The 26,764-nt window shown below is 42.4% G+C and overlaps 1 protein-coding gene across 1 annotated transcript in view; it reads left to right on the top strand.

Annotated features, from left to right (window-relative positions):
• LOC126092362 (lysM and putative peptidoglycan-binding domain-containing protein 1) overlaps nucleotides 1-26,764 on the top strand; it is a 39,536-nt gene that overhangs the window by 523 nt on the left and 12,249 nt on the right. The window contains exon 2 of the mRNA XM_049907904.1: nucleotides 469-725. Coding sequence (XP_049763861.1) covers nucleotides 469-725 — 257 coding nt within the window. The remainder of the gene's footprint in view (nucleotides 1-468; nucleotides 726-26,764) is intronic.

Below are 26,764 nucleotides of genomic sequence, written 5' to 3'. Positions count from 1 at the left end.
GCGGGAACTAAGTACAACATAACAATATTAGTTACACACATAAGTTTTCTGTTTGTATCTAAGACATGTAGTTGTATCGTATAGAACTATGGTCAGTGAAATTGTGCATTACCTAGGAGGAACCTGTTGCTTGAAGGTACCTTCCTTAGCACTGGTTGTAGATGTGTGTTCTAAATTTCAATTTATCATTTATTGGAATTCTAAATTAATATTATAAGGTAATACAAACATAATGAATATCTGTAGCTTGAATTTCAGATAATTCGATGTAGACATCGAATTCTGACCAGTCAAAATTATAAAAAGTTGCATCAGAAATGTTGTATTCTCTGATTACCTTTGTTTCATACTGCTCATTGTGAGAAAAATGCTATGGATAAAGTGTTTTCTAATGTGGGTGAAATCTAATTTAAGTACCTATGTCACTGAAATATTTCAGTCAATAATGAAAATTAATATTTGACACAGATGGAGCAGATTCGCCGACTTAACCGATTATGGGCAACAGACAGTCTCTTTCTTCGTGAATATTTGCTTATACCAGTACCTGCAGACAAGGCTTTATCAGCAAGCCAGTCATCAACCGATGTTAATCCTGCAAGGTCACCAGGCTCTCCAGACAGCACTCACTCAGAAGAGAGAAGCATCAATGACTTTCTAGTTCATATTGACAATTCCATAGCAAACATGAAAAGTCAAGTGAAGAAAACACAAGGAAATAGTGAGTAAGTTTGCATGCACTTTAAAAATTTCCACCTTCAGAATAACCTGAATTGATAAAAATTCGAATTTAATTCACCCTGACTTATTTTTCTGTGTAGATTACTACACAACTTGCATCATGTTTGAATGTTCCACCTGTAGCTAGAGCACATGCACCTTATTTTTATTAAACATTTAGAATGCATTATCCTCAAAATATTTCTAGGCAGAATGAACAACTCAGTCATTATTCGCATAAACTCCTCTAATGAAAATTAATTTTTCGTATCTTGAATCCTTTTAGTCTAGAGTGTGATATTGCTATCCCCGCCCTCCACTCTGATATCTTATTTATGGTGGCAGACTGAAGACTGATTTGCAGCTTAGCCCGAGGTCTAGGTTAGGTTGGAAAGTGATAATTTGGTTGGCAAAGCCAGTGAATGTGAATGTCAGAGGTTGTGCTAGCAGATTGGCCTGTAGAGTAGTCTAATACTTACATTCGTGCCATATTTGAATGTGCTTTGCCATACTTAACATGCTTTTCATGATAAAAGTGGAAACTGCTATATAAATTCAGGCAGCATACATTAAATAGCAGATAAGTCTTAGATGAATATTTTGATTAATATTGTCTTCATACACCATACATAAATTATGAAAAATGTAAGGGGATGTCCACCATTGCATCAATTTGATGCCCCCCCCTTGTTCCCCCCCCCCTTCCCCTCGCCCCAAAATCCCTCAACCAAGCAGATGGAATCAGACATTTGACTCATTTCATTAGGTTTCCATCTAAAATGTTGTTTGCTAGTAAGTAATCATCATCTTCAAGCCAACCTTGTTAAGTGTTTGTGATCAGACCAGTAGTAGTGCATTTTGTAAAAATCCTCATTGACCAGTAGCATCAGATATAGGCTACTATGTTTTATGTCACATAAGATTTTTATATTTTTGTCGGTGTGTATGGATTAATCTGTGGGCTGGATGGAGACTGCCACTGGTGTGATTCTTTTCTGTGATTATTTAGCACCTTAGTAAACAGGATATTGTTAGTGTTGATACAGAATAACTAAAGAAAACAAAAAAAATTAAGTATCCTCTTGTTGGTCAGCACTTTACAGAGCTATTTATAATCTCAGAAGTAAGACTGTGGAGTTGATGTTTCATACAGTCATCAATGCAATAGAAGCCCCTGGCAGTCAACATTTCCTTTATTTAATCTTGAGGATCAAAGTGTTGAATACAAGTAGGGCTTGGCCTATTATTTCCATATAGAAATAAACCATGATTTGCTTCATAATTTTATATATAGGTCTAGTTGTATAATACCAATAAGTCCTCCGGGGAAAAAAAATATGGGTTTGCAGATATAGTTCACTGGAAAGATAGACTTGCTGTTAGGTGTTTCTTTGAAAGATTGTTTGATCAAGCCCTTTTATGTTTCTTATAGCCATAGACACATAACTAATGAGGTGGTGTTGAATAGGATTGGGGAGAAGAGAAGTTTGTGGCACAACTTGACTAGAAGAAGGGATCGGCTGGTAGGACATGTTCTGAGGCTTCAAGGGATCACCAATTTAGTATTGGAGGGCAGCGTGAAGGGTAAAAATCGTAGAGGGAGAGCAAGAGATGCATACACCAAGCAGACTCAGAAGGATGTAGGTTGCAGTAGGTACTGGGAGATGAAGCTTGCACAGGTTAGAGTAGCATGGAGAGCTGCATCAAACCAGTCTCTGGACTGAAGACCACAACAACAACAACAACAACAACAACGTAGCCATAGAGTTCAAACATTGTCACTCATACATTACCCAAAAAATACTGAAACATTTTAGGTACCCACTGCTACATAGAGATCATTAAGTGTCAACATCAGCTAACCTGGAAAATTCTGTCACAGTTTTAATCTGAGATATTGTTTGTGGTTGTAATAGTATTACAGACAGACAGAGACACTTTGAAGTTAAAGTTCAGTAAAGCACTTATGAGAATCTTCATAAATGTGATATTTGGTGAAAGTCAGATGGCTACAAGTAATAGATATGCACAATCTATTATTCAAGGGTCAAATATAATCAACAATTGACATACACTGCTGAGTAAAGACCTCCTTCGGACTTCTCCATGCATTAGTTTTTCAGTGATAGGCATCTACACCATTCCTGCACTATATCGGATTTACACCACTGTTGCACTATATCAAAGATTGACACACATCCATCTTCCTATAGGTCGGCTTCATCACGAATAAATATTATTCGTACAATGTAAACTGTTTTTGTAAGTACAATGAATTGTGTAAGTGTGAGAAACATGTTCAGAACATTTTTGAGTGTTTAAACAGTTTAAAATTGTGCTGGATTTGAATTTCAGATCTGAAAACCAATGCACTGCCAGTTGGTAACAAAGACACTGAACTTATAGGTTCACAGTTTGGTCTGTAGTCTGTCCAACAGTTTTGTGACACTAAAAACAGCATCTTTGATATTAATTGATGTTCAGGACTGTTACATTATGGTCTATATTCCCCATTAGACTCTTTAAGTCCTCTTATTGAGAATTAGCGGGCTTGAAAAAAGGGAAAGACATACCAGCTATAGGATTGACTGTCATAGTTTAGTCTTTTTGTCAAATGCTGTGTTCTTTAAACTGAAACATATGTAATTTCCACTGTGTCCATTTGAAAAGTGTCAATAAAACCAGTAATAACTGTGGATATGTATTGGCTCTATACTTACAGAATTTAGACATTGGCAAAATTAAACCATATATGCAAGACTTGATCTACCTTGCACTGATATACTTCCTGCATCTCAGTTGCTTATCAATATTATGTTAGACATTTCTTTTAGCATTATATTTACATTCTCTTAACGCACCTAGTGATCAGGATTCTTTTATGATTTGTTTACTTTGTGTGATTCCTAGTGATGAGTTTTCACTTTATATATGACAGTGAGTCTTTGGATTAAACTTTTGTGTATCACCTATTTTTATATGTTGACAGTAAGCTCACAATGGAATGGTCAAATCCGACATGTCAAAATCTACTCTGAAATTTTTTCACACAGAAAGAATACCCTGAAAGAAATGCTCTTTCAAAATTTTAGCTGCTAAAGCACACTTTTCTCACATGGCATACAGGAAGCTTTGGAGCAAGGCAGGCAGGCAGATAGATGGATTATTTCTTGATTTCTGAAAAGCATTTGACTCAGTACCGCACTTACATTTATTGTCAAATGTTCCATCATATGGGGTATCAAGTGAAATTTGTGACTGGATTGAGGACTTTTTGGTAGAGGGGACACAGCATCTTATCTTGGATGGACTCATTGTCAGATGCAGAAGTAATTTCGAGTGTGCCTCAGAGAAGTGTGTTGCGACCATTGCTGTCCATGTTGTATATTAATTACCTTACGGACAGTATTAATGGTAACCTCAGACTTTTTGCGGATGATGCAAATGAAGTACTGTCTGAAAGAATCTGCATAAATATTCAGTCAGATCTTGATAAGATTTCAAAGTGGTGCGACAATTGGCAACTTGCTTTAAATGTTCAGAAATGTAATCCATAGTAGCCTATGACTGTAATATCAGTTAGTTAGAATTGGCCAACTCATACAAATCCCTGGGCATAACACTTCGTGAGGATATAAAACGGAATGATCACAAAAGCTGTAAAGTAGATGGTAGACTTCTGTGTGTTGATAGAATACTGGGGAAATGCAATCAGTCTACAAAGGAGATTGCTTACAAATCACTCATATGCCCCATTCTACTATATTGCTGATGTGTGTGGGACCCATACCAAATAGAACAGGAGGTAATGAACTATTACAGAGAAGGGCAGCATGAGTGGTCACAGTTTTATTTGACCTGTGGGAAAGTGTTACAGTTTTGCTGTAGAAACTGAGCTGGTAGACACTTCACGGTGGACGTAAACTACCCAGAGAAAGTCTGGTAACAAAGTTACAAGATTGGTTTCAAATGATGACTAGGAATATGCTACAATCCCGTACACATCGCTCACATGGGCATCATGAGGACAAGATTAGAATTATTATGGCACATACAGAAGCATCATTCTTCCTGCACTGCACTCCACATGTGAATGGAATGGTAAGAAACACTAATAACTGGGGCAGTAAGATCCCTGTGCCATGCACTTCGCAGTGGTTTGCAGAGCATGGATATGGATCTAGATAAAAAAAAGGTAAAGTTACTCATTTTTGCTGCACAAAGAACTGCTAATAACAGTGGTTTGTACAACTGTTACAGCCTAGCAAGCAAGTCATTGAATTAGCAGAGACATCCGCAGCAAGAGAACATAGCACTGTGTAAGTCCAGATTACACACAAGTGAATTTTAATTGCTTAAACCATACCAAAAATGCCTCAAATCATTAATTTTTTTTTGAGCTGGTTGCAGTTCATATTGACAGCTGAACTGTTGCAGATATAATTGTTATACAAGTGTCTGCCACAGGAAAGAAAATAAAGGCAATGAATGATGTTATGTTACAAATGACTTCCCTCAATAGACTAATTTTTTGACGTGAAATACAAAAATTCATGTCAGTTGTTATAATTTTTTATTTTATTAACAATGAAATAGTTCCTTGTTTATTCCCTGAAGTCATTTCAAAAATGCAAAGTACCTATTGGACGACGAAAACGTTTTCCTTGCAGTAGGCATATCTGATAAAAGAAAAATTGATGCATTCAGGCACTTCACAGAAAGTCTTAATTTTATTTAGACAGAACTGGAATGGGGAAAGAAATGTTTGTGATTATTGTTCTATGATCAAATTGATTGCTCAAATTTGTAAAATGTGGTGATGCAAACTGACAATGTGAAAATGACTGAACTTTACCAATATTGTTCTGCTGATAAATCAGAAACGACAAAGAGCTATCAGAAATTATATTGTCAGACAATTTTTTGAAAATTGCTTTAAATGTTTGAAATATTTTTTAAGAGAGGTTTAGTAACACGATTAGTTCCTGGTGGAATCCTAACTATATTAAATCTTATCATCATCATCCTAAAGACAGAGGTGTTGCTATGTCCAGACCAAAAATCCAACAAAAACAATTTTTTTCTGCAAATGCTAAGAAGACACTGAAAATTCTTCTCCCCTTTTTCCAGACTTTACAAAGTCGATTGTAAAATCTTTGCAAGTAATAGGCCCTTTTTTAAATTTTTGGTCCTAATTTGCCTCAAGGTTACTGAAGACTGATATGAAACTGTAGAAACACTAATCCAATTCTACTTATCACTGGCATTGTCATATATGAATGTATCACAGCGCTCATGTCATCACAAATAACTTTCTTTCTTTGAAATGATAAAGTGCAGTTTGCTCATAGTGCTTATATGAAACCTGACTGACTGTCTTTATACAAGACATTTTAGGGGCTAACAAGAAGCTTCGTCCTCATGTCGGCTACGAATTTCTCTATATTATTACCTGTTAATGACATCTCCTAAAAGTTTACTTGAGGTAAACTACGTTATTTTGCTACCTTCTTTTCATCTAATGTTCTGAAACTGTTTAACCAGGTCAAAGAAGCGTGGAAATAAGTAGTGTTCATCTCACTTGCAATTCAGAGTGCCCAGTCTCGTAGATCTCACTCGGTACATGTTCATTGACGCTCATGAGAAATTATTAATCTTTCAAATAGTTTTCTGTTCATTCTTTTGTTAGCTTTATTTTGACACGTTTTGTACTTACTGTAAAATCTATCTTCCCTTTATACAATTCATGTTCAGATTTTAAGAAACAAAATAGGCTTTCCACACTGCTTAGGTTTCTGTTTTCTCCCTCCTTCATTTACTGAAAAAATTTAGTGTCTTTTTTGTCAGTGAATACTATTATTTTTGGATCTACATATTTTCCTTGGGCTAGGAAGGTACTGTATTCTATGTTGTGTACCTTATGTACAATCACCATTTGAACCACAGGTCATTGGAATTGTCAGTTTTTTCCTGTTTCTGCTAATTTTTTCCACTATGTCTTATGAAATGGTGACCTCATTCAAATGAATCCATGAAATTAGCTGATAAATAATACATGTGGGTCTTAAGGACAATTACATACACTTTTTATATTTCATCTATGCAAGGTTGAAAGCATTAATTGTGTTAGACATTAATGTGGAACCTGCACAGACATATGCTTTCAGCAAACATGTATGAAGAAAATTAATTCAATTTTATCTCCAGCTATACTGCAAAGGCAACTATTTATTATTATGGGTATTAAGTGAATAACTAATTCAAGCGAATATAAACAGCGACCAGTTGTCAGAGAAACCATCAACGGAAACTGAAATCCCCTTTATAAATTAAGATCATGCTGTGCCATGTTACCGGTTGATGTTTGTGCCATCAACCAAGGATATGTGCCGGCCAAATTGTGCCTGTGCTGTTTGATACAGATATGGCAGGGGTGCACATTCCTCCAGTTGTCTGATGTGCTAAGAGTTTGACAATTTTCAACATTTTTTGAAAAATACTGCTAAAATTTTGAAAGTCTTTCTTTCAGTGTGTTCTTCCTCTATAAAAAAAAAATTGAGGGCAGGTTCTAAAATGTCGGATTGGACTGTTATCTTGCCAGATGTAGGTGTTGTCACATGTAGTCAACTATATTTTTGTCTGGATTGTTTGATCTGGCACGCTTTGCCAAGCTTCGTACAAGTATGTTTTGGTACTGCCTGAGCAGTCTCGTTTAAATTTGCGTGGTTTCACAGAAAAGATATTCTCAGTAACATCTGTGACTACTGTTAATCGGTGATGTTCTATGATCTTGTGATCCAAATTCAGATATATTTCTTGTATCAATACCTCTCTGTCCCTTTCCTGCCCATCGTGCACGGTTGCCTAACCCACCGTGGGGACTTAGCTCTGTGTTTGGCTAACACAGAGTCCAGAGATCCTTGCAATAGTGTTTCCATACTGCAAGTCTCATATCTAATTGTCCCTGCACACACTCCCTTTCAAGACTGGGCTTAGAGCAGATTCTCAGTTACTCCTGCATGTCATATGAGGTAACTAAATGGAGTACCATCTTAGGCAGGCTTCCCCATTCACAGCATGGCTATGACTGGGGCTTCTTTTTGGTTTGACATAGCACCACAACTTTTGGCTTATTATTTTCTGCCTCACTTTAGGATTATATCCTTTCCCTCTTTTTTTCTACATTTTGTAGTTGTACAGGCTGTCATGGGAAGGACACACTACATGGCACTAACTTAATCCGTAGGTCATAAAGATCGTGTGCACACGTGAAGCTGTCAGATGTGGAAAGGTCATGATGTAAACTCTAGATTGTAGCCCCTGAGAATGTGGGAATTGTAATACTGATGGCTGTGATGTGGAAACTCCCTACGCAAGCTGTGAGAAGATTCGATCAGAGTGAGCAGCTTCTAGATGGGTGATCTGCAAATGGAACCCACCAAATTAGTCCGAACAAGTGGCCATACCAAACTAGCCGTTTGAACAGAGCAAGCTAGCAGTTACAATGCAGAAAGTTAAAATTCTGTAGTGTTCCCATCTCTGGCCACCCCATGGGATGAGGGATAGGCTTGAGGAAATCGAACGGCACAGTTTACACAATCTAGGATGCCATATTCTATGTTTTATGCTTATACACTTGCCTTTGAAGGGAACATTTCACCTAGGATTAGGCATGGTGTGCCTAATTTATAGCCAAAATAAAGTTCATATGTTTTCTTATCAGTGGGGTTCTCTCTCTTTTGAGATTTAAAAGTTACTTTGCCACAGATGTAACGAAATCTGTTTGGGTGATTAACACACGTACGGGGCATTGTTAGTATGCAAACAAACTATACATGATCACAAAACAATAAAAAATTGGGAAGTTCTTAATCACACTTATAAACTTTGTTTACAACATGTCAAATATAGGGTTTTGATTTCACTTGTGTCTGCCTCTCCTTAAATATTCATCTAATTGGAAGATATTGTTTCAGTTTAGTGGTACTTGCAAATAACAGAAATAAATGTTAGTACGCAATAATAAATAACTTAGCTTCAGGTAAAAGAAATAAAAGTTAATATGCAATAATAAACAATTCAGCTCAAAATACTAAAATATATTCACATTGTGTTAGTAATTGGAGCCCAATAGAGCGATTCTAACTTCATGTTCAGAATCAGCATACTAAAATACACAACAATTAGTGAAAATTTTCTCATTTAACAAAATCATTGTTTCTCAGTGTTATCAATCCTTTATTGAAAACATACTACAAAAACTTTTGCTGTCAAATAACATTAAACTTCTTTCACTAAAATCCTTCCTGGAAATTTATACAGACTTCTATGCTCATCAACCTGCAGTGCTGGTGGAATCAGCTTACCAATCACATAACAGAATGGGCAGTGAATATATTGGATTCTTTCAGAACAAATGTAGTTTTCTTTGAGTCTTTGAGAGTGAAGCTCCATTACTTCAGCTACCTTCCCCCCTCCCCCCTTTTTTTTATAGTGCAAACATAGTGAAAAGTTACTTCGCCCTCTTAGCCTAAACTACTTTCACCACGACAGTCACTTCTTTAGTTGTGGATGGCTTGGAACATCTAGGCTGAGGATAATTTGCATCATTTGTACCTGCAGACAATTTTAACTTTTTTGTAGTGCACACACATTTTCATTTGATGATGATTTGAATGATTTTGGGCCAAGGCTCAGTGCAGATTTACAAGGGCTCATGCCAGTTTTTTCTTACATTTGTTTTTGAAAGGGCTGTTGATATTTTTCTTTTTACATACACGCTTTAAATATGAAACCAGAGATTCAGTGATAGCTTCCTTTTTCTCTTCCATATCCTGTTCACCTGGGAGTTAAGAGTGTAAAGCTGACACACTATTCTTTAACTTCATTGTCTAATAAAGTTATAGCCTATTGTGTCCGTTCTTTACAGTTCAAACATGAATCTCAATCTAAAACTTCAGCAATAGCCAGAACACTTGTAATGACAAGAGACTGTACAAGACTGACTACGAATTTAAATTCATTGTTTGCTCTAATCTTAATTTGTAAACGACGATTGAGTTTTCCATTTTACACTGTATCTAGGCAAATTTGTATAATATTCAGGGGGTCAGTGTTACCCCTGAGGGGGAAAATGTTAGGGGATCGCTGTTACACTTCTTAAAGAAATGTTAATTTTAATTATTAAAATTGTTTATACTGTTAAGTGTCAGCCACCTTCATGAAAATGTTTGAATTTGAACACCTTATGATGAAAGGATTAGCCATTCCTTCTGGGCCCAGAAAGTTTTCCGTAGTTGAATTTTTAAGCATATATGTGGGCCTTGTATAAAAATATTGAACTACAATCCTATTTAATTTTTTAGAGTGTAATTAAAATCAACGAATTCCATTGTATTATATGATAACTTTTATTTTCAAGATGATGATTAAATTTATCCAGAAATGCGAAGAAAGATGAAAGTGACCCCAGATCAGTGTTACCTCCATGGGATCAGAATAACCCCAGTTGATGGTAATTAATAAAGTTTTATTTCGTCTGAAGCTCTTTGAAATAAGACTTCTTTCCAAAAATCAACAGTTTCTGACACTCCCACAGAGATGAAAGTACAAAGTGAAAACAGAGCTCAAAGCTTTTGACCACAATCTGCTCTTCTGTTGTATAATGCTGAACTCTCTCTCTCTCTCTCTCTCTCTCTCTCTCTCTCTCTCTCTCTCTCTCTCTGTGTGTGTGTGTGTGTGTGTGTGTGTGTGTGTGTGTCATCTTTTTTGTGATGATGGTTTCTTAGTCCTTAGTCTTCAGTGTGTCATGTAGTTTTTTTACTCTTGTGGGTGTGTGCAAATTGCAATTAGCAATTGAAATGCAAGTTAATCAGATTTTACTATTTGACTTTTTTTTCCCTGCTAGTCACTCATCCAAGCTCATTTTGTGACATACATTACAGATTCAATCTCAATCTGTCATTGTTTTTGAATCGCATTGCTTAGCTCCACAAAGTGACAATCATCATTAATCTGTTTTTCTGAACTGTGTAGCTCTGTTGACTGTAGCTAGTTTTCTCAGCTTAAACAAATGCTTGCATTTTCCTACTACGTACAGCTATAACTTTTGACTAGCTGTTAATTTAAACTGTACCATAACTTTTTTGCGAACTTCATCCTGCCAGACAAAATGGGTGCTTGGCAGCCATCATTACTATTCACTTGCAGATGGCAAACTTATATTCATGTGTATGAATTCACTTGAATGATTCGTAACCAGTTATTGGGTGATATTGCACTGAGACATGTAAAGCATGTTAACTGCAGTGGTTTCCAACTAAGAAGTGGGAGTGCTGCGGGTTCAATGTAGAAAGAGACAAAGAATGCATTGTGACATCACTAGTAGTTTTTCTGTTCTACTCTATGTAATTCAGGTGTTCCCTTTGGTGGTAATGTCGTGGCTGTATGATGCACGTACAGACAAACCCCAATGCCCATACAGCCCACCTCTCCATACAGGCTATTGTAAAATTACTTCATGCATATGGAATGTTCTTGTTTGCAAATATTTGTGTAATATTTGTTGTGTTTATTTTTACTCCACCTTGCACTAGAAAATGTACACAATGGATAGAATATGTCGATTGCTTTGTTACTGCATATCTCATTATCACAAACTTTCTCATGCTTGCTACTATTATGTACTGTTGATTTTCAACACACAAGACACCTTATGGTATTGCTCTTGTGAGTTATATGGAAAGATTCTGCAGCACACCTTTCCATTATCATCCTGAGTAAGTCACTTAGCTCTACATGTTGGTTCTACAAACCACACTACAATGCTTTCTGGAAGCTGTGAACTTTCTTTATTGTGGTCTTAGGCTGACTTCTAAAATATTCTTTGTATAATAAAATTATTTTTGACATGCTAAGTGGCCACAAAGGGATTTGTTTTATTCCAGTTTTAATCTGAGCTGTAAATTGAGGTACAGCTCTCCCTTTACTCACTTGAGAATCGTTCCTGTTAAATAATAAAAGAGAAATGACACTTCCGAATTTTTTCCACTAATATTAAATACAGGGTGTCCTATGTGGAATGGTCAGTATTCAGGGATATGTCAGGAATGCTCATTTAAAGCAAAAAAACTTTATATGGATATATGCCCCACTCCAAATGGTTTCCAAGAGAACTCATATAATGTACGTTTGTTTTTAGGCTTGTGACGCAGATGTGTATGTTTTACCATAATTGCTGTATAGATTCCCCCCCCCCCCCCCCCTCACTCAGCCGTCAGGCCATGAGTGGCCTACCGGGGCCATCCGAATGCCGTGTCATCCTCTCCTGGTCGTAATGATGATATTCTTGACCGAAGCCGCTCTTATTCGATCGAGTAGTATCTCCTCAATTGGCATCACGAGGCTTAGTGCACCCCAAGAAATGGCAACAGAACCAAGAAATGGCAACAGCACATGGCGGCTTGGATGGTCCCCCAACCAAGTGCCGAACACACCCGACAGTGCTTAACTTCGGTGATCACACAAGAACCAGTGTAGCCACTGCGGCAAGGTCGTTGCCAATTGTTGTATCGATTATGGTGAAAAATTTACTGGCCACCATGCTTGCCAGACATTATGCCACTCTATTTTTGTGAGGGAGTTAGGATGACTGAAGCGTCAGTTTCCATCAGTGTGCTTTGTCCCATGACATCACCAACATGGCGGAAACGACCATTCACAACTCCCATGCTGCACCTATGACGTCATTAAGTAAACATGACAACAAACACGAAATTAGAACGAAAAATCATCACACACATATTCCTCCAAAAATATAATGGAACTAATGGGACAAGTGGGGGAAATTGGGGGTTTTTGGGTGGGGACAAACTAAATATAAACACACGCCACTAAACCGAATGACACAAAATTATAAAATAGCAAGACCCCACAACCTTTCCAAATTCCACTGCATACAATATCCTCTGGAATCGGTCACTTCCCTTGACCTATATAGCTAAACAGCAACTACCAATACCACATTATAAAACTCAAAACTTTCACCACCACCACCACAATTATCGCTACCACAAAAAAGAACATAAAAAAACAAAATTGGAATCGAACACTTCCCTTGACCTATATAGCCCAACAGCTAATCATGATAAATCACCAACAACCAAACAACTCACAAATAATCCATCAACCATCTAGACAGACAAAAAACTGAAAAAACAACTCGCCACAAAAAAGCTCTGGCACTGCCCTCTAGGTCACACACACACACACACACACACACACACACACACACACACACACACACACACCAACAAAAAAAAACACAACCAAAAAAAACTCCTAAGCTCCCCCCCCCCTCCCCCCACCTCCCAAAGTCAAAGACCCATAAAAAAATAAAAACCAAAAACAGTCTCAATCACACTCTACAACATCAACTGTAACAAAAAAATCCTCCACAACAAAATCAAAAAACAACCACCACCCCTCACCCACCTTACCTTCAAAAAGCTTACCAACAACTAACCTCCCCCATGCTGCATCCACCACCTGCCACCAGACACTTCACTAATCTACATCCTTCAGCCTATACATCCTACTAACTGCCCTTAAAAAAAACTAAAAATACAATAGCCCTCGGGGACGCTCTTCCGCCAACATCTAAAAAAGACTGAAGGTTAGAAGAGTGCCTCTTCCCCCTCCCAATAACTGACTTAATGGCCACCCAAAACCCATCTATGGTATTCGTACAGGCCTCGGTATAATTTTTAACTCAACACTGTGGTTCACTACTAGATGATTGTACCCCTGCTGACCCAGCCCCCTATAAGAAGGAAACGCATCTGAAACTATAGTACTACCCTCTTCTATGAAATCCTCAATCAATCCCACTAATTCCCTTTTTGTCTGCTCCTCCAAAACCCAAAATACACATTCTGAACACCCCCCCCCCCCCCTCAATACCACAGCCTCCCACACCCATAACTAACCACAAACTTATCCCTCCCATACTTTCTTCTCTTCCCAAACTGCGACTCATCAACCTCCACAACTACCCCAGGCCCACCCAACTTACCCCTGTACTTAATATATTCCGAACACACCTCACGACAAAAAAATACCAATCAAGCACTATCCTCTCACTCGCACCCACCTCATGCGCACAGAAACTGTGAGAGGATTTATAACAAAAATAAGTTATTACCACAATTTCTCGCATGCCCAACCTAGACTTCTCAAACCAGGAACCTTGCCTAATGGAGCTCCATAGATTATCCCTACAACACCGCCACATGTAGCTGTCCCTGGTCAGAGATGCCAGAACTTTCATAAGTCTCATTTCATCCCAACACACAGAACACTTAACCACTTCAGCCAACAGACCGAATAGCTGAAGGAACTTAATAAGGGACAAAGCACTGTCCACCATCAGCGCACACAAATGCGAACTGTTGATTTTGTCAGTCATATCCATACCTACCAAAGACATAAACAAAGCGAATTTTAAAAAATTCGCATATGACGAACAGAGAACAACACTACAATAACTAGGGCATAACAAAAACTAAATTGTTAACTGATTGAAAAATAACCCTCTAACCCCATGGTCGACACCAAAACCACACACGTCAAAGGCTACCATGCAACTGAACCCAGTACGCCACATAACACACTACCCATAAACACACCAACAGAGAGCAGCAGGTGTCAAAACGACACCTACAAATATGCCACTCTCACAAACTGAACTCCGCACGCCCATCGTGACGTCACACGCCACAATGGGAATGTCACTGGTCAGAGCTGACGGGCAGAATTGGACGCTTCCGTTGACCCAGGAAGTTGGGTAGTCTGAGGTGAACAAACAAAAGGCAATATGGGAGATGAACTGCTTGGTTGCATCATGGATGCTGCTGCCCTCTTCAGGGAACATGCAGAGGCACTCAGTCTCACATATTCTGCCATCGCGTCCAGGCAATAGCATCATCACCTGGTGTGGCATGACTGATGGTCACACAAGCATGGTGCATATAGTATCAGTGAATGTGCTGTCCATTTGTAGGCTATGGGAAGACGCACAACCTGTAAGAGTTTGACCGAGGGCAGATTGTGAGGGGCCGGTGGCTCGGCACGAGCATTTCAGAAACTGCACGACTTGTCAGATATTCTAGGAATGCTGTGGCGAGTGTCTTCAGCATGTGACGAAACCAAGGTCAAGCCACTTCGACATCAAGGGGTTGGGTGGCCACACCTCATTACCCCCCCTGCGGGTCTGGGGATTAGAATAGGCCCGAGGTATTCCTGCCTGTCGTAAGAGGCGACTAAAAGGAGTCCATCCCCCTCACGGGGGTAGTTAGCGCCTGCGTCCGGAGACGGTCGGTTTCACGACCTATAATCGTGGTCTTTTTGGTTTTTCACTTCTCGTTTCTTCCTTCATTTTGTTGGTTCCTTTCTTTGCTCTTCTCCACCTCACTGTCTTCCTTACTCTTTCCCTTGACTTCTCCTTGCCTTCTCATTGCCTTTTTCTCCTTGCCTTCTCATTGCCTTTTTCTCCTTGCCTTCTCATTGCCTTTTTCTCCTTGCCTTCTCATTGCCTTTTTCTCCTTGCCTTCTCATTGCCTTTTTCTCCTTGCCTTCTCATTGCCTTTTTCTCCTTGCCTTCTCATTGCCTTTTTCTCCTTGCCTTCTCATTGCCTTTTTCTCCTTGCCTTCTCATTGCCTTTTTCTCCTTGCCTTCTCATTGCCTTTTTCTCCTTGCCTTCTCATTGCCTTCTTCTCCTTGCTTCCTCATTGCCTTCTTCTCCTTGCCTTCTCTGGTCTCCGCCTCGGCGTTTGAGACAGTCTGTCCTCTTTCTCCCTCTCTCTCTTCTTTTTCCTCTTCTTCCTTCCTCCCTGTGCGTGTCTGAAGGCCGACCCACGCGTTCGCACGCGTAGCCGGTGACGGGGTAACGCGTAAGTCCCCGCCCTGGGTAGACATGTAAGGCACGCGCGTACCCCCTGGTAAAGGCCAGGCCCGGGGAGGGGTGATTGCCTGAGCTGATACCTTCTGACCATGCCGATTGGTCCCTCCGTCTGTTTCTCGGGAGGTGTGACCTGAGGTGTAAACATTCACCTAAGGCGGGAGTGCCCTCTGAGAGGGTCCCCACAAGGAAGGAGCGCGCCATCGGAGACGCTGGCAATCATGGGGATTCCTCCGCAATGGATTCTACTCCATCGCTTTCGACTTCGACCCAAAAACGGAAACGTGACCAGCCAACAGTGACAAAAGTACTACCGCCTGCCCCACAGTTCCTCGTAGTTTCTCGATCTGAGGACGGAAAGGATTTTTCCTCTGTCAACCCTTTCGTTATTCAGAAGGGCGTAGATGCCATAGCCGGATCTGTCAAATCTTGTACCAGGTTGCGTAACGGTACCTTATTACTAGAAACTGAGAATGCCTTTCAGGCACAAAAACTGCTTCGGGCCACACTCTTGTACACGTTCCCTGTCCGGGTGGAGGCCCACCGAACTTTGAATTTGTCTCGTGGTGTAGTCTATAGTAGCTCCCTCGACGGATTGACTGACGAGGAGCTTCAATCTTTCCTCGCTGAGCAGGGCGTGACGGCTGTCCATAGGGTCATGAAAAAGGTCAACAATAACCTTGTACCGACCCGGACACTTTTCTTGACCTTCGATAGTGTTAAGCTGCCATCGCGCATCAAGGCGGGCTACGAGGTTATTTCTGTTCGCCCCTATGTCCCGACACCTACGCGCTGCTACCAGTGTCAGCGTTTCAATCACACTCGACAGTCTTGCTCCAATGCGGCTAAATGTGTCACTTGTGGCAGGGATGCCCATGAGGGTGACTGTCCACCTCCGTCTCCTCGTTGTGTGAACTGTCAGGGTGACCATGCCGCATCCTCCCGCGACTGTCCTGTCTATAAGGAAGAACGCTGTATCCAAGAAATTCGGGTCAAAGAGAAAGTGTCCACCTCGGCTGCTCGCAAGCTATTGGCTAGTAGGAAGCCCACGCTGCTCCCAGCGGGGCAATACAGCACTGTCCTCGCCTCTCCTCGGACTACCCGGGAGGTAGCAACCCAGACATGCGATCTGACCTTCAGCACCACGGTCGTCCGTTCGGCCAGTGCTAAGATCGCGTGGTCGACGTCTCCTCTTCCTCCCATCACCCCACAGACACCAGCCACTTCCTCAGCTTCTGCTAAGTCGAAGACCCCGAAGTCAGATGCACGGGCCTTCAAGAAGGAACCATCCCGTGCAGACTTCCTCCGTCCCTCGACCTCCCGGCCTTCGACCGGTACTTCCACCAAACGTCCTTCTAAAAAGGCGCATAGGAAGCACAGTTCTCCTTCTCCGCCACGGCGCCTTTCCTCTCCTGCGCCACCCAGCGGTTGCCGCCCCAGGCCGTCATCCGTTTCGCCTGGCCGCACCGCTGGTAGCCGAACATCTGGCCGTTCACCGGCGGAGGAAGCTCCCCCTCCCGGCCATCCTCCCGAGATGGCCGATGACCCTATAGACCCCATGGACGATGACTGTCCGCCTACTGATAGCGGCGGCAGTGCTCGCTCGAAGCCAGGCCCTAAGCGGCCTTCGAGGTGACCCCTTCTCTCATCTCCCTTTTCTTACGATGGCACTTATTAACTGGAATATTCGCAGCATTCGCTCCAACCGAGAGGACTTGAAGTTGCTGCTCCGCTTGCATCGTCCGCTCGTCGTAGCCCTCCAGGAAACGAAGCTACGCCCATGCGATCAAATTGCCTTGGCACACTACACCTCTGTGCGTTTTGACCTACCCCCTGTGGTAGGTATCCCAGCTCATGGAGGGGTTATGTTGCTGGTCCGGGATGATATTTACTACGATCCCATCACGTTGCACACCGGCCTGCAGGCAGTTGCCATCCGCATTACTCTCCCCACTTTTACGTTTTCCTTTTGTACCGTTTACACTCCATCGTCATCTGCCGTTACCAGGGCAGACATGATGCAACTTATTGCTCAGCTACCTGCACCATTTTTGTTAACTGGAGACTTCAATGCCCACCATCCCCTTTGGGGCTCTCCAGCATCCTGCCCGAGGGGCTCCTTGTTAGCAGACCTTTTCAACCAGCTCAATCTTGTCTGCCTCAATACTGGCGCCCCTACTTTTCTTTCGGACACATCTCATTCCTATTCCCATTTAGACCTCTCTATATGTACTCCCCAACTTGCACGCCGGTTTGAGTGGTATGCACTTGCTGATACATATTCGAGCGACCACTTCCCGTGTGTTATCCATCTCCTGCAGCATACTCCCTCTCCGTGCTCCTCTAGTTGGACCATCTCCAAGGCAGACTGGGGGCTCTTCTCTTCCAGGGCGACCTTTCAGGATCAAACCTTCACAAGCTGCGATCGTCAGGTCGCACACCTCACGGAAGTCATTCTCGCTGCTGCTGAATATTCCATCCCTCACCCTACTTCTTCTCCACGTCGCGTACCGGTCCCCTGGTGGACCGCAGCATGTAGAGACGCTTTACGTGCTCGTCGACGTGCTTTACGCACATTTAAACGCCACCCTACAGTGGCGAATTGTATTAATTATAAACGATTACGTGCTCAGTGTCGTCGTATTATTAAAGAAAGCAAGAAAGCCAGCTGGGCTGCTTTCACAAGCACCTTCAACAGTTTTACTCCTTCTGTTGTCTGGGGTAGCCTGCGCCGGCTATCTGGCACTAAGGTCCACTCCCCAGTCTCTGGCTTGAAGGTCGCGAATGAAGTCCTTGTGGCCCCTGAGGCTGTCTCCAATGCCTTCGGCCGCTTTTTCGCCGCGGTTTCGAGCTCCGCTCATTACCACCCTGCCTTCCTCCCCCGCAAACAGGCAGAGGAGGCTAGGCCACCTGACTTCCGCTCCTCGAATTGTGAAAGTTATAATGCACCATTCACCATGCGGGAACTCGAAACCGCACTTGGCCGATCACGGTCCTCCGCTCCAGGGCCTGATTCTATTCATATTCAGATGTTGAAGAACCTTTCTCCTGCGGGTAAAGGTTTTCTTCTTCGTACATACAATCGCATCTGGATTGAGGGACATGTTCCCGCATGCTGGCGCGAGTCTATTGTTGTCCCCATTCCTAAGCCGGGGAAGGACAAGCACTTGCCTTCCAGTTATCGACCTATCTCGCTTACCAGCTGTGTCTGTAAAGTGATGGAGCGAATGGTTAACTCTCGATTGGTTTGGCTGCTCGAGTCTCGACGCCTACTTACCAATGTACAATGTGGATTTCGAAGGCGCCGCTCTGCTGTTGACCATCTGGTTACCTTGTCGACCTTCATTATGAATAACTTCTTGCGGAAGCGCCCGACCGCGGCTGTGTTCTTTGATTTGGAGAAGGCTTACGACACCTGTTGGAGGGCGGGCATTCTCCGCACCATGCATACATGGGGCTTTCGCGGTCGCCTCCCTCTTTTTATTTGTTCCTTTTTATTGGATCGACAGTTCAGGGTACGTGTGGGTTCTGTCATGTCCGACACCTTTCGCCAGGAGAATGGGGTGCCACAGGGCTCAGTTTTGAGCGTCGCTCTCTTCGCCATCGCGATCAATCCAATAATGGATTGCCTCCCAGCTGATGTATCAGGCTCCCTTTTCGTGGACGATTTTACCATCTATTGCAGCGCGCAGTGTACACGTGTCCTGGAGCGCTGTCTTCAGCGTTCTCTTGACCGTCTTTACTCCTGGAGTGTCGCCAATGGCTTCCGTTTTTCTGCCGAGAAGACGGTCTGTATTAACTTCTGGCGCTACAAAGAGTTTCTCCCACCGTCCTTACGACTCGGTCCCGTTGCTCTCCCAGTCGTGGAGACAACCAAATTTTTAGGCCTTACCTTTGACAGGAAACTTAGCTGGTCTCCACATGTGTCATATTTGGCCGCCCGTTGTACCCGTTCTTTAAATGTCCTCCGTGTTCTCAGTGGTATGTCGTGGGGAGCGGATCGAACCGTCCTACTTCGTCTATATCGGTCGATCGTCCGCTCCAAGCTGGATTATGGGAGCTTCGTATACTCCTCTGCACGGCCATCCATCTTACGCCGCCTCAACTCCATACAACATAGGGGTTTACGACTTGCGATCGGAGCATTTTATACCAGTCCCGTAGAGAGTCTTCATGCTGACGCTGGCGAATTGCCACTCACCTACCGGCGCGATATACTGCTTTGTCGGTATGCCTGTCGGCTACTGGCAATGCCTGACCACCCGTCTTATCGTTCCTTTTTTGACGACTCTCTTGACCTTCAATACGGGTTGTATGTCTCTGCCTTGCTACCCCCTGGAGTTCGCTTTCGTCGCCTCCGTCAACACCTTAATTTTTCACTCCATGCAACCTTTCGAGTGGGCGAGAGCCGCACGCCACCTTGGCTCCAGGCTCAGGTCCGCGTTCACCTCGACCTCAGCTCGCTCCCAAAAGAGGTCACCCCCGGTTCGGTCTACCACTCCCGTTTTTTGGAACTTCGTTCGAAGTTCATCAACATGACTTTCATTTATACAGATGGCTCTAAGACCAATGATGGGGTCGGGTGTTCCTTTATTGTCGGGGCACAAAGTTTCCAATACCGGCTCCATGGCCATTGTTCGGTCTTCACAGCTGAGCTCTTTGCCCTCTACCAGGCTGTTCTTTACATCTGCCGCCACCGACATTCTGCTTATGTCATATGCTCAGATTCCCTGAGCGCCATCCAGAGCCTCAGTGATCCGTACCCGGTTCACCCTTTCGTACACCGGATCCAACGCTCTCTCCAGCAGCTGGTGGACGTCGGTACGCCGGTTAGCTTTATGTGGGTTCCTGGCCATGACGGTATCCCTGGGAACGAAGCTGCAGATGCCGCGGCCAAGGCTGCGGTCCTCCAGCCTCGGACAGCTTCTTGTTGTGTCCCTTCGTCCGATTTTAGCAGGGTCATTTGTCGGCGCGTCGTGTCGCTGTGGCATGCCGATTGGGCTGCACTTACCGACAACAAGCTTCGGGCCTTAAAACCTCTTCCCGTGGCTTGGACGTCCTCCTCACGCCCTTCTCGGCGGGAGGAGGTCGTTTTAGCCAGGTTAAGAATTGGACACTGCCGGTTCAGCCATCGCCATCTGCTGACGGCTGCGCCGGCGCCGTTATGCCCATGTGGGCACTTGCTGACGGTTAGGCACATTTTAATGTCCTGTCCAGATCTTACCACACTGCGCCTCGATCTTAACCTGCCTAATACTTTCGATGCCATTTTAGCGGATGACCCACGAGCAGCTGCTCGTGTTCTTTGTTTTATCAATTTGACAAACCTCGCTAAGGACATTTGATGTTTTTTAATCCTCTGCCTGTCCGTCTGTCTTTTATTGTGTTTTCCCTTTTAGTTGTTGTTGTCAACTTGTGCCTCGCGGTGCATTTTTAGAGTAGTCAGGGCGCTAATGACCATTGAAGTTGTGCGCCCTAAAACCACAAAAAAAAAAAAAACACCTCATTACAGATGTCAGACATAATAGGCTGGGCAGACTGGCAAAACAGGACAGGTGGTGGACTGGGGCAGAACTGACATCAGAGTTTAATGCTAGGCAGAGCACATGTGCATCTGAACATACAGTGCACTGAACACCCCAGACGATGGACCTCAACAGCTGACAACCCGTGCATGTACCAATGTTAACACCACGACAACATCAACTAAGACTGAAACTGACACTTGACCATTGGCACTGGACATTAGCACAGTGGCAGAGCATTGCATAATCTGATGAATCCCAATACCTTCTTCACTGTACCAATGGGAAGGCACGAATCAATCGTCTGTCAGGGAACAGCTCCTTGAACCTGTACTGCGGGACGAAGACAAGGTGGCGGCTGCTCCATTATGCTCTGGGGAACATTCATTTGGGCATCCACAGGTCCAGCAGAACTTGTGCAAGGCACCATGATGGCCAGGGAAAATCGTACATTGGTTGCAGAACATTTGCATCCCTTCGTGGTGAACATGCTTCCCGATGGTGGTGGCAGTTATCAACAAGATAATGGATAATGTCACAAGGCGAGGGTTGTGATGAAGTGGTTAGAGGAAGACGGTGGCAAGTTCAAATTGATGTGCTGCCCCCTCTGCTCACTGTATGTAAACCTGGTCTATCACATCTGGAATGTGATTGAATGTGGCATCAGAGCTTATCCCCACCCCCATTCTTTCCTCTCCGAAACTTGCAGGAATCAAGTGAATTGTGTTTGCATGTGTGTGCCAACTCGCTCCAGCGACTTGCCAAGATCTCATTGCTTTCATGCCATGACTGATCATCACTGCTGTCCTTACTAAAGGTGGACATACTGGCTATTAGGTAGGTGGTCTTAATGTTCTGGCCGATCAGCGTAAAGTGGCGATGGGATATTTGAATATTATTCATGAATCATACCATAGCTGTAACGATAATGCTTAGAGGTGACTAAATATGTATTTTTCAGTTGACTTCGTAAAACACATGTTACGTTTACTAACAATTGTATATGTGTAAATCTGACAATGTGTTGAATAATATACAGGGTGGTCCCGAATTCATGGTACAAACTTTAATGGTAGGTACAGGACATTGTAACAAGGATTTATTGTATAGGAATGTATAGCCGCAGGTGACGCGGTGAGGCGTAAACAGGGGAAAGAGAAATGGAGTGATCGGTTGGTGTCACTGCCGGTAGAGGGCAGTAGATGAACATGATGTATCGCAGTAGGGACAAGCGCCATTCACAATTGTGCTGCCGTAGACGATGGGTGACTTTACGTATGCAGAAAAAGCAGACATGCATTACATGTACGGCCGTGCAAATGGTAACGCCAGAGTTGCGTTACGAATGTATCGCGCGGAGTATCCTAATCGACGAATGCCGGATCATAGAATTTTTCAACGGTTACATCGTCAACTTTGTGAAACAGGTACGTTCGACGTCAACAGACATGACGCTGGTCGATTAAGAGCTGTACGCACTCCAAGACTGGAAGAACGCATCTTGAACATAGTGGCTGATAGACCCGAGTCAAGCACAAGAACTGTTGCGCGTGACGTACATGTGAGTCATCAGACTGTATGCAGAGTGTTAAATGAAAATCGCTTACACCCCTTCCATTTTCAAAAAGTACAAGCATTGAATCCGGCAGATTATCCTCTTCGCGTGAACTTCTGCCAGTGGTTGTTGCAGCAATGTGCGTTGCAGCCGGATTTCGTAGGTCATGTGCTATTTACAGATGAAGCGACATTTTCACGCGAGGGTGTCTTTAATGCGCACAATTCCCATGTGTGGGCAACAGATAATCCACATGCAACGCGTCCACATGCGTATCAACAACGTTTCGGTATTAATGTGTGGGCTGGTATTGTGAACGACTTTTTGATTGGGCCATACTTACTACCCACGCGACTCTGTGGCGACAGCTATCTTATTTTTCTGCAAGAAGTGTTACCAGAACTGCTGCAAGATGTTCCGCTCGCCATTCGTAACCGCATGTGGTTTCAGCACGATGGAGCGCCAGCACACTTCAGCACTGCTGTACGGAATTACCTGAATGCCACGTTTGGTGCTAGATGGATTGGGCGTGGTGGACCAGTCCCTTGGCCACCCCGATCTCCTGATTTCTCTTGCCTCGATTACTTTTTATGGGGACATCTTAAGAGTCTTGTTTATGAGACTCCAGTTGACTCAGATGAGGATCTCGTTGCTCGCATATCTGTAGCTGCTGCAGGTGTGCGTGAAATACCAGGCATCTTTGAACGTGTACGCCAATCGCTGCACCGACGCTGTCAAGCATGTATCGCTCATGGTGGACGCAATTTTGAACACTTACTGTAAACATGACACTTGTCAACAACGATTTCAATAAAATCTTTAGTTTTCCTTTCGGCCGTTATTTCCCCTGTTTACGCCTCACCGCGTCACCTGGGACTATACATTCCTATACAATATATCCTTGTTACAATGTCCTGCACCTACCATTAAAGTTTGTACCATGAATTCGGGACCACCCTGTAGAAGATAACAATGTACATTAAATGTGTTGTATCCCAGAAACCATTTGTAGTAGGGCATGTGTCCATACAAAGTGTTTTGCTTCAAATGAGCATTCCTCCTACATCCTTGAACATTGACCATTACTCCTGGGACACTATCAATATTTGAATAGTGGGTATGCAGAAAGCTTTTTGTACCTATTTAGTGAAACAACCGTAGGGCTTTGGGAATCAAGCAGTTCACAACTGTTAAGTCATGCTGAAGATCATTGCTGTAAGAAATGTGTTATTGTCAACACTATCATTAGAGCTCTCTTTGTTATAAAATTACAATAAAGAATCAGTTCATGCTGTGAGCTTGTGTGACTGTTGTGATTGTGGTAAGGATAATTTTAAAACTGAAACCTTAAAGGATCGGTGTTCCTGTTGTTACTTTCTTAAGGTATCGCATTTGTGACAGAAGAAACAGAAACAACACATACCACTGAAAAAAGAACCAAATAATCCACCAGAACCTGGATAGATTGTGATTAATATGTAAGAATTAATGTTCTTGTTAACGATTGGCTTTATATTTCCTTTTGTGATAGAGGCATCATAATGTTGGAAATGTATATTTCCTGTGAAGGAAACGACTTCTTTTGTATAGAAGTAGAACTGGAGTGTCAATATTTCTTGGGGAATCCTATCTCTTTTTGTTTATTCGTCCTTGCAAGTGCATTAAGGTTACTATTCACATGTAGTCTGAAAACAGTGTGCTTTATCATCATATGCAGAAGGCTCTTGTTATGGTGTTTTCTTGCCTTTGCTCTACTAGAGGCTTGAATGAACAAGCTCTTTGAATCAGATTCTATTTACATCTCTATCTAAATCTATACTCTGCAAGCCACCTTCCGCTATGTGATGCTGGGTACTTTGTGCCATTGTCACTCCCCTTTCCCTGTTCGTCTCGTATAGTTCATGGGAAGAAATATTGCCAGTAAACCTCCATGTGGCTTCGAATCTCTGTGTTATTTTATCTTCATGGTCTTTTCACAAGTGACTCTTCTAGGAATATACACTCTCGTAACTTTACAATAAACCGCACCATGATGCAGAACACCACTCTCTCTCTCTCTCTCTCTCTCTCTCTCTCTCTCTCTCTCTCTCTCTCTGCTAATTTTGTCCTCACTAAATGAACCTGTGAATGAAACAAGCTGTTCTTCCTTAGATCTTCTCTATTTCCCCTAACAATCCTATGTGGTACAGATCTCATACTGAGAAGCAGTATTCAAATATTGGCTCAACGATGGTTTTGTAAGTTACCTCCTTTTTTGACAGACTACATTTCCTAAGGACTCTTCCAGTGAATCTCTCCCTGGCATCTACCTTCCCTGCAGTCAGTTTTATGAACCGGTTCCACTTTAAATCACTCTGTACGCGTACTCTTAAATATTTTACCGAAATTACTGTTTTCTGTGATTGTTGCCCAATTGTGTGTTCGTAGATAATGGATCTTTCTTCATATGTATATGCAATACATTATGTTGAGTCAGTTTCTACACACTGCACAAAGTGGTGATTCTGTGCAGACTAGCTATGTTTCACTGCAACTCTCTTTGTATACAAGAGAGCTGTCCATGAAGCTTCATGGAACTTCAGATATTGCCTACTATATCATTTATATATAGTGTGAAAAGTAATGGACCTGTAACACTCCCTTGGGTTACACCGAGTGTCACTTCTTTGTCTGAAGACTTCTCTACATTGAGAATGACATGCTGTTCTCTCTGCTAGAAGCTCTTCAATCCAATGATAGTTGGTCTGATAATCTGAACACTTGTATTTTGTTCATTATGCAACAGTACAGAACTGTACCAAATGCCTTATGGAAGCCGAGGAACACAGTATCTACCTGGACCGCAGTATTTACTGCCTTCAGAGTCTCATGGATGAACAGAGTGGGTTGGGTTTTACATTATCATTGTTTTTGGAGCCCATGTTCATTCATACAGAGGAGATTCTGTCTCCAGAAATGTTATAATATGCAATTATAGTACACATTCCAAAATTCTACAACTGACTGGTGTCAGATATAGGCCTACAGTTTTGTGTGGTCCTTTCAAGAAAATGGGAATGACCTGTGCTTTTTTCCAATCAGCAGGAACACTTCACTCATTGCAGTTGCTTTTATCCCATTGTTAGCTGTTTCAGTATCAGCCATTTTGTTATTTGTGAGATGATTTAAAGGAAGTACTGCAGTGTGAGTGTGAAACAGTATTGGAAAATGAGTTTAGCATTTTGGCCTTCTCTGTGCCATCCTCTTTTTCAGTACAATTATGGTCACAGAGTACCTGGACAGATGGCTTCAATCTGTTTAAGATTTAAGACCAAAACTGCTTCAGTTTTTCTGTCAAGTCAATAGATGGAATTTTAGTTTAGATTCTATGTTGATGCTTCACACATGACCCTCCTTATGCTAATTTTGGCTTAGTTTACTTTTTGCCTGTGAGGCTTTCGCAACATTTAAATTTGCAGTGAAGCTCTCTTTGCTTTTGTAGCAGCTTTCTGACATAGCTGTCAAACCACGATGGTTCTTTTCCATTCCTTACAGCTTTACACATAACTGTGTAAAGTGTGCTGTATAATGCTCTTGAACTCCATTGATACTCTGGTGAATGCTGGAGAGGAAATATTCATGCAGACAACTCGGGTAATCTGAAATCTATTATTGTTACTAAGCAGAAATATCTTCATACCTTTCTTCACTGTTTTTCACCAGCAGGTTTAAATTTTTGCCTTCAAAAATAAGTTGATTGTTATTAACTGTGCCATGCAATTTTTGAATAAAGTATTTGAAACTATTTCACACAATTCCCGGTCTCTACTACCTGCTCTAAGGATTTGATTCTCCCAGTCTATAGTTGATAATTTGAAATCTCTACCTAATACAACAACATACCGAGGAAATTTATGTGAAATATTCTCAAAAGTTTCTCTCGAATGTTCCACCACTGCTGCTCCCGAATTAAAATTGGAATTTTGGATGTGAAGTCTGACACTTGGAGGATGTATATAGTCTCGGTG

The sequence above is a fragment of the Schistocerca cancellata genome, chromosome 7 (genome assembly GCF_023864275.1).
Source record: "Schistocerca cancellata isolate TAMUIC-IGC-003103 chromosome 7, iqSchCanc2.1, whole genome shotgun sequence".
NCBI lineage: Eukaryota > Metazoa > Arthropoda > Insecta > Orthoptera > Acrididae > Schistocerca > Schistocerca cancellata.
The sequence above is the reverse complement of the archived record's forward strand: the minus strand, read 5'-3'. Positions and strand labels throughout refer to the sequence as shown.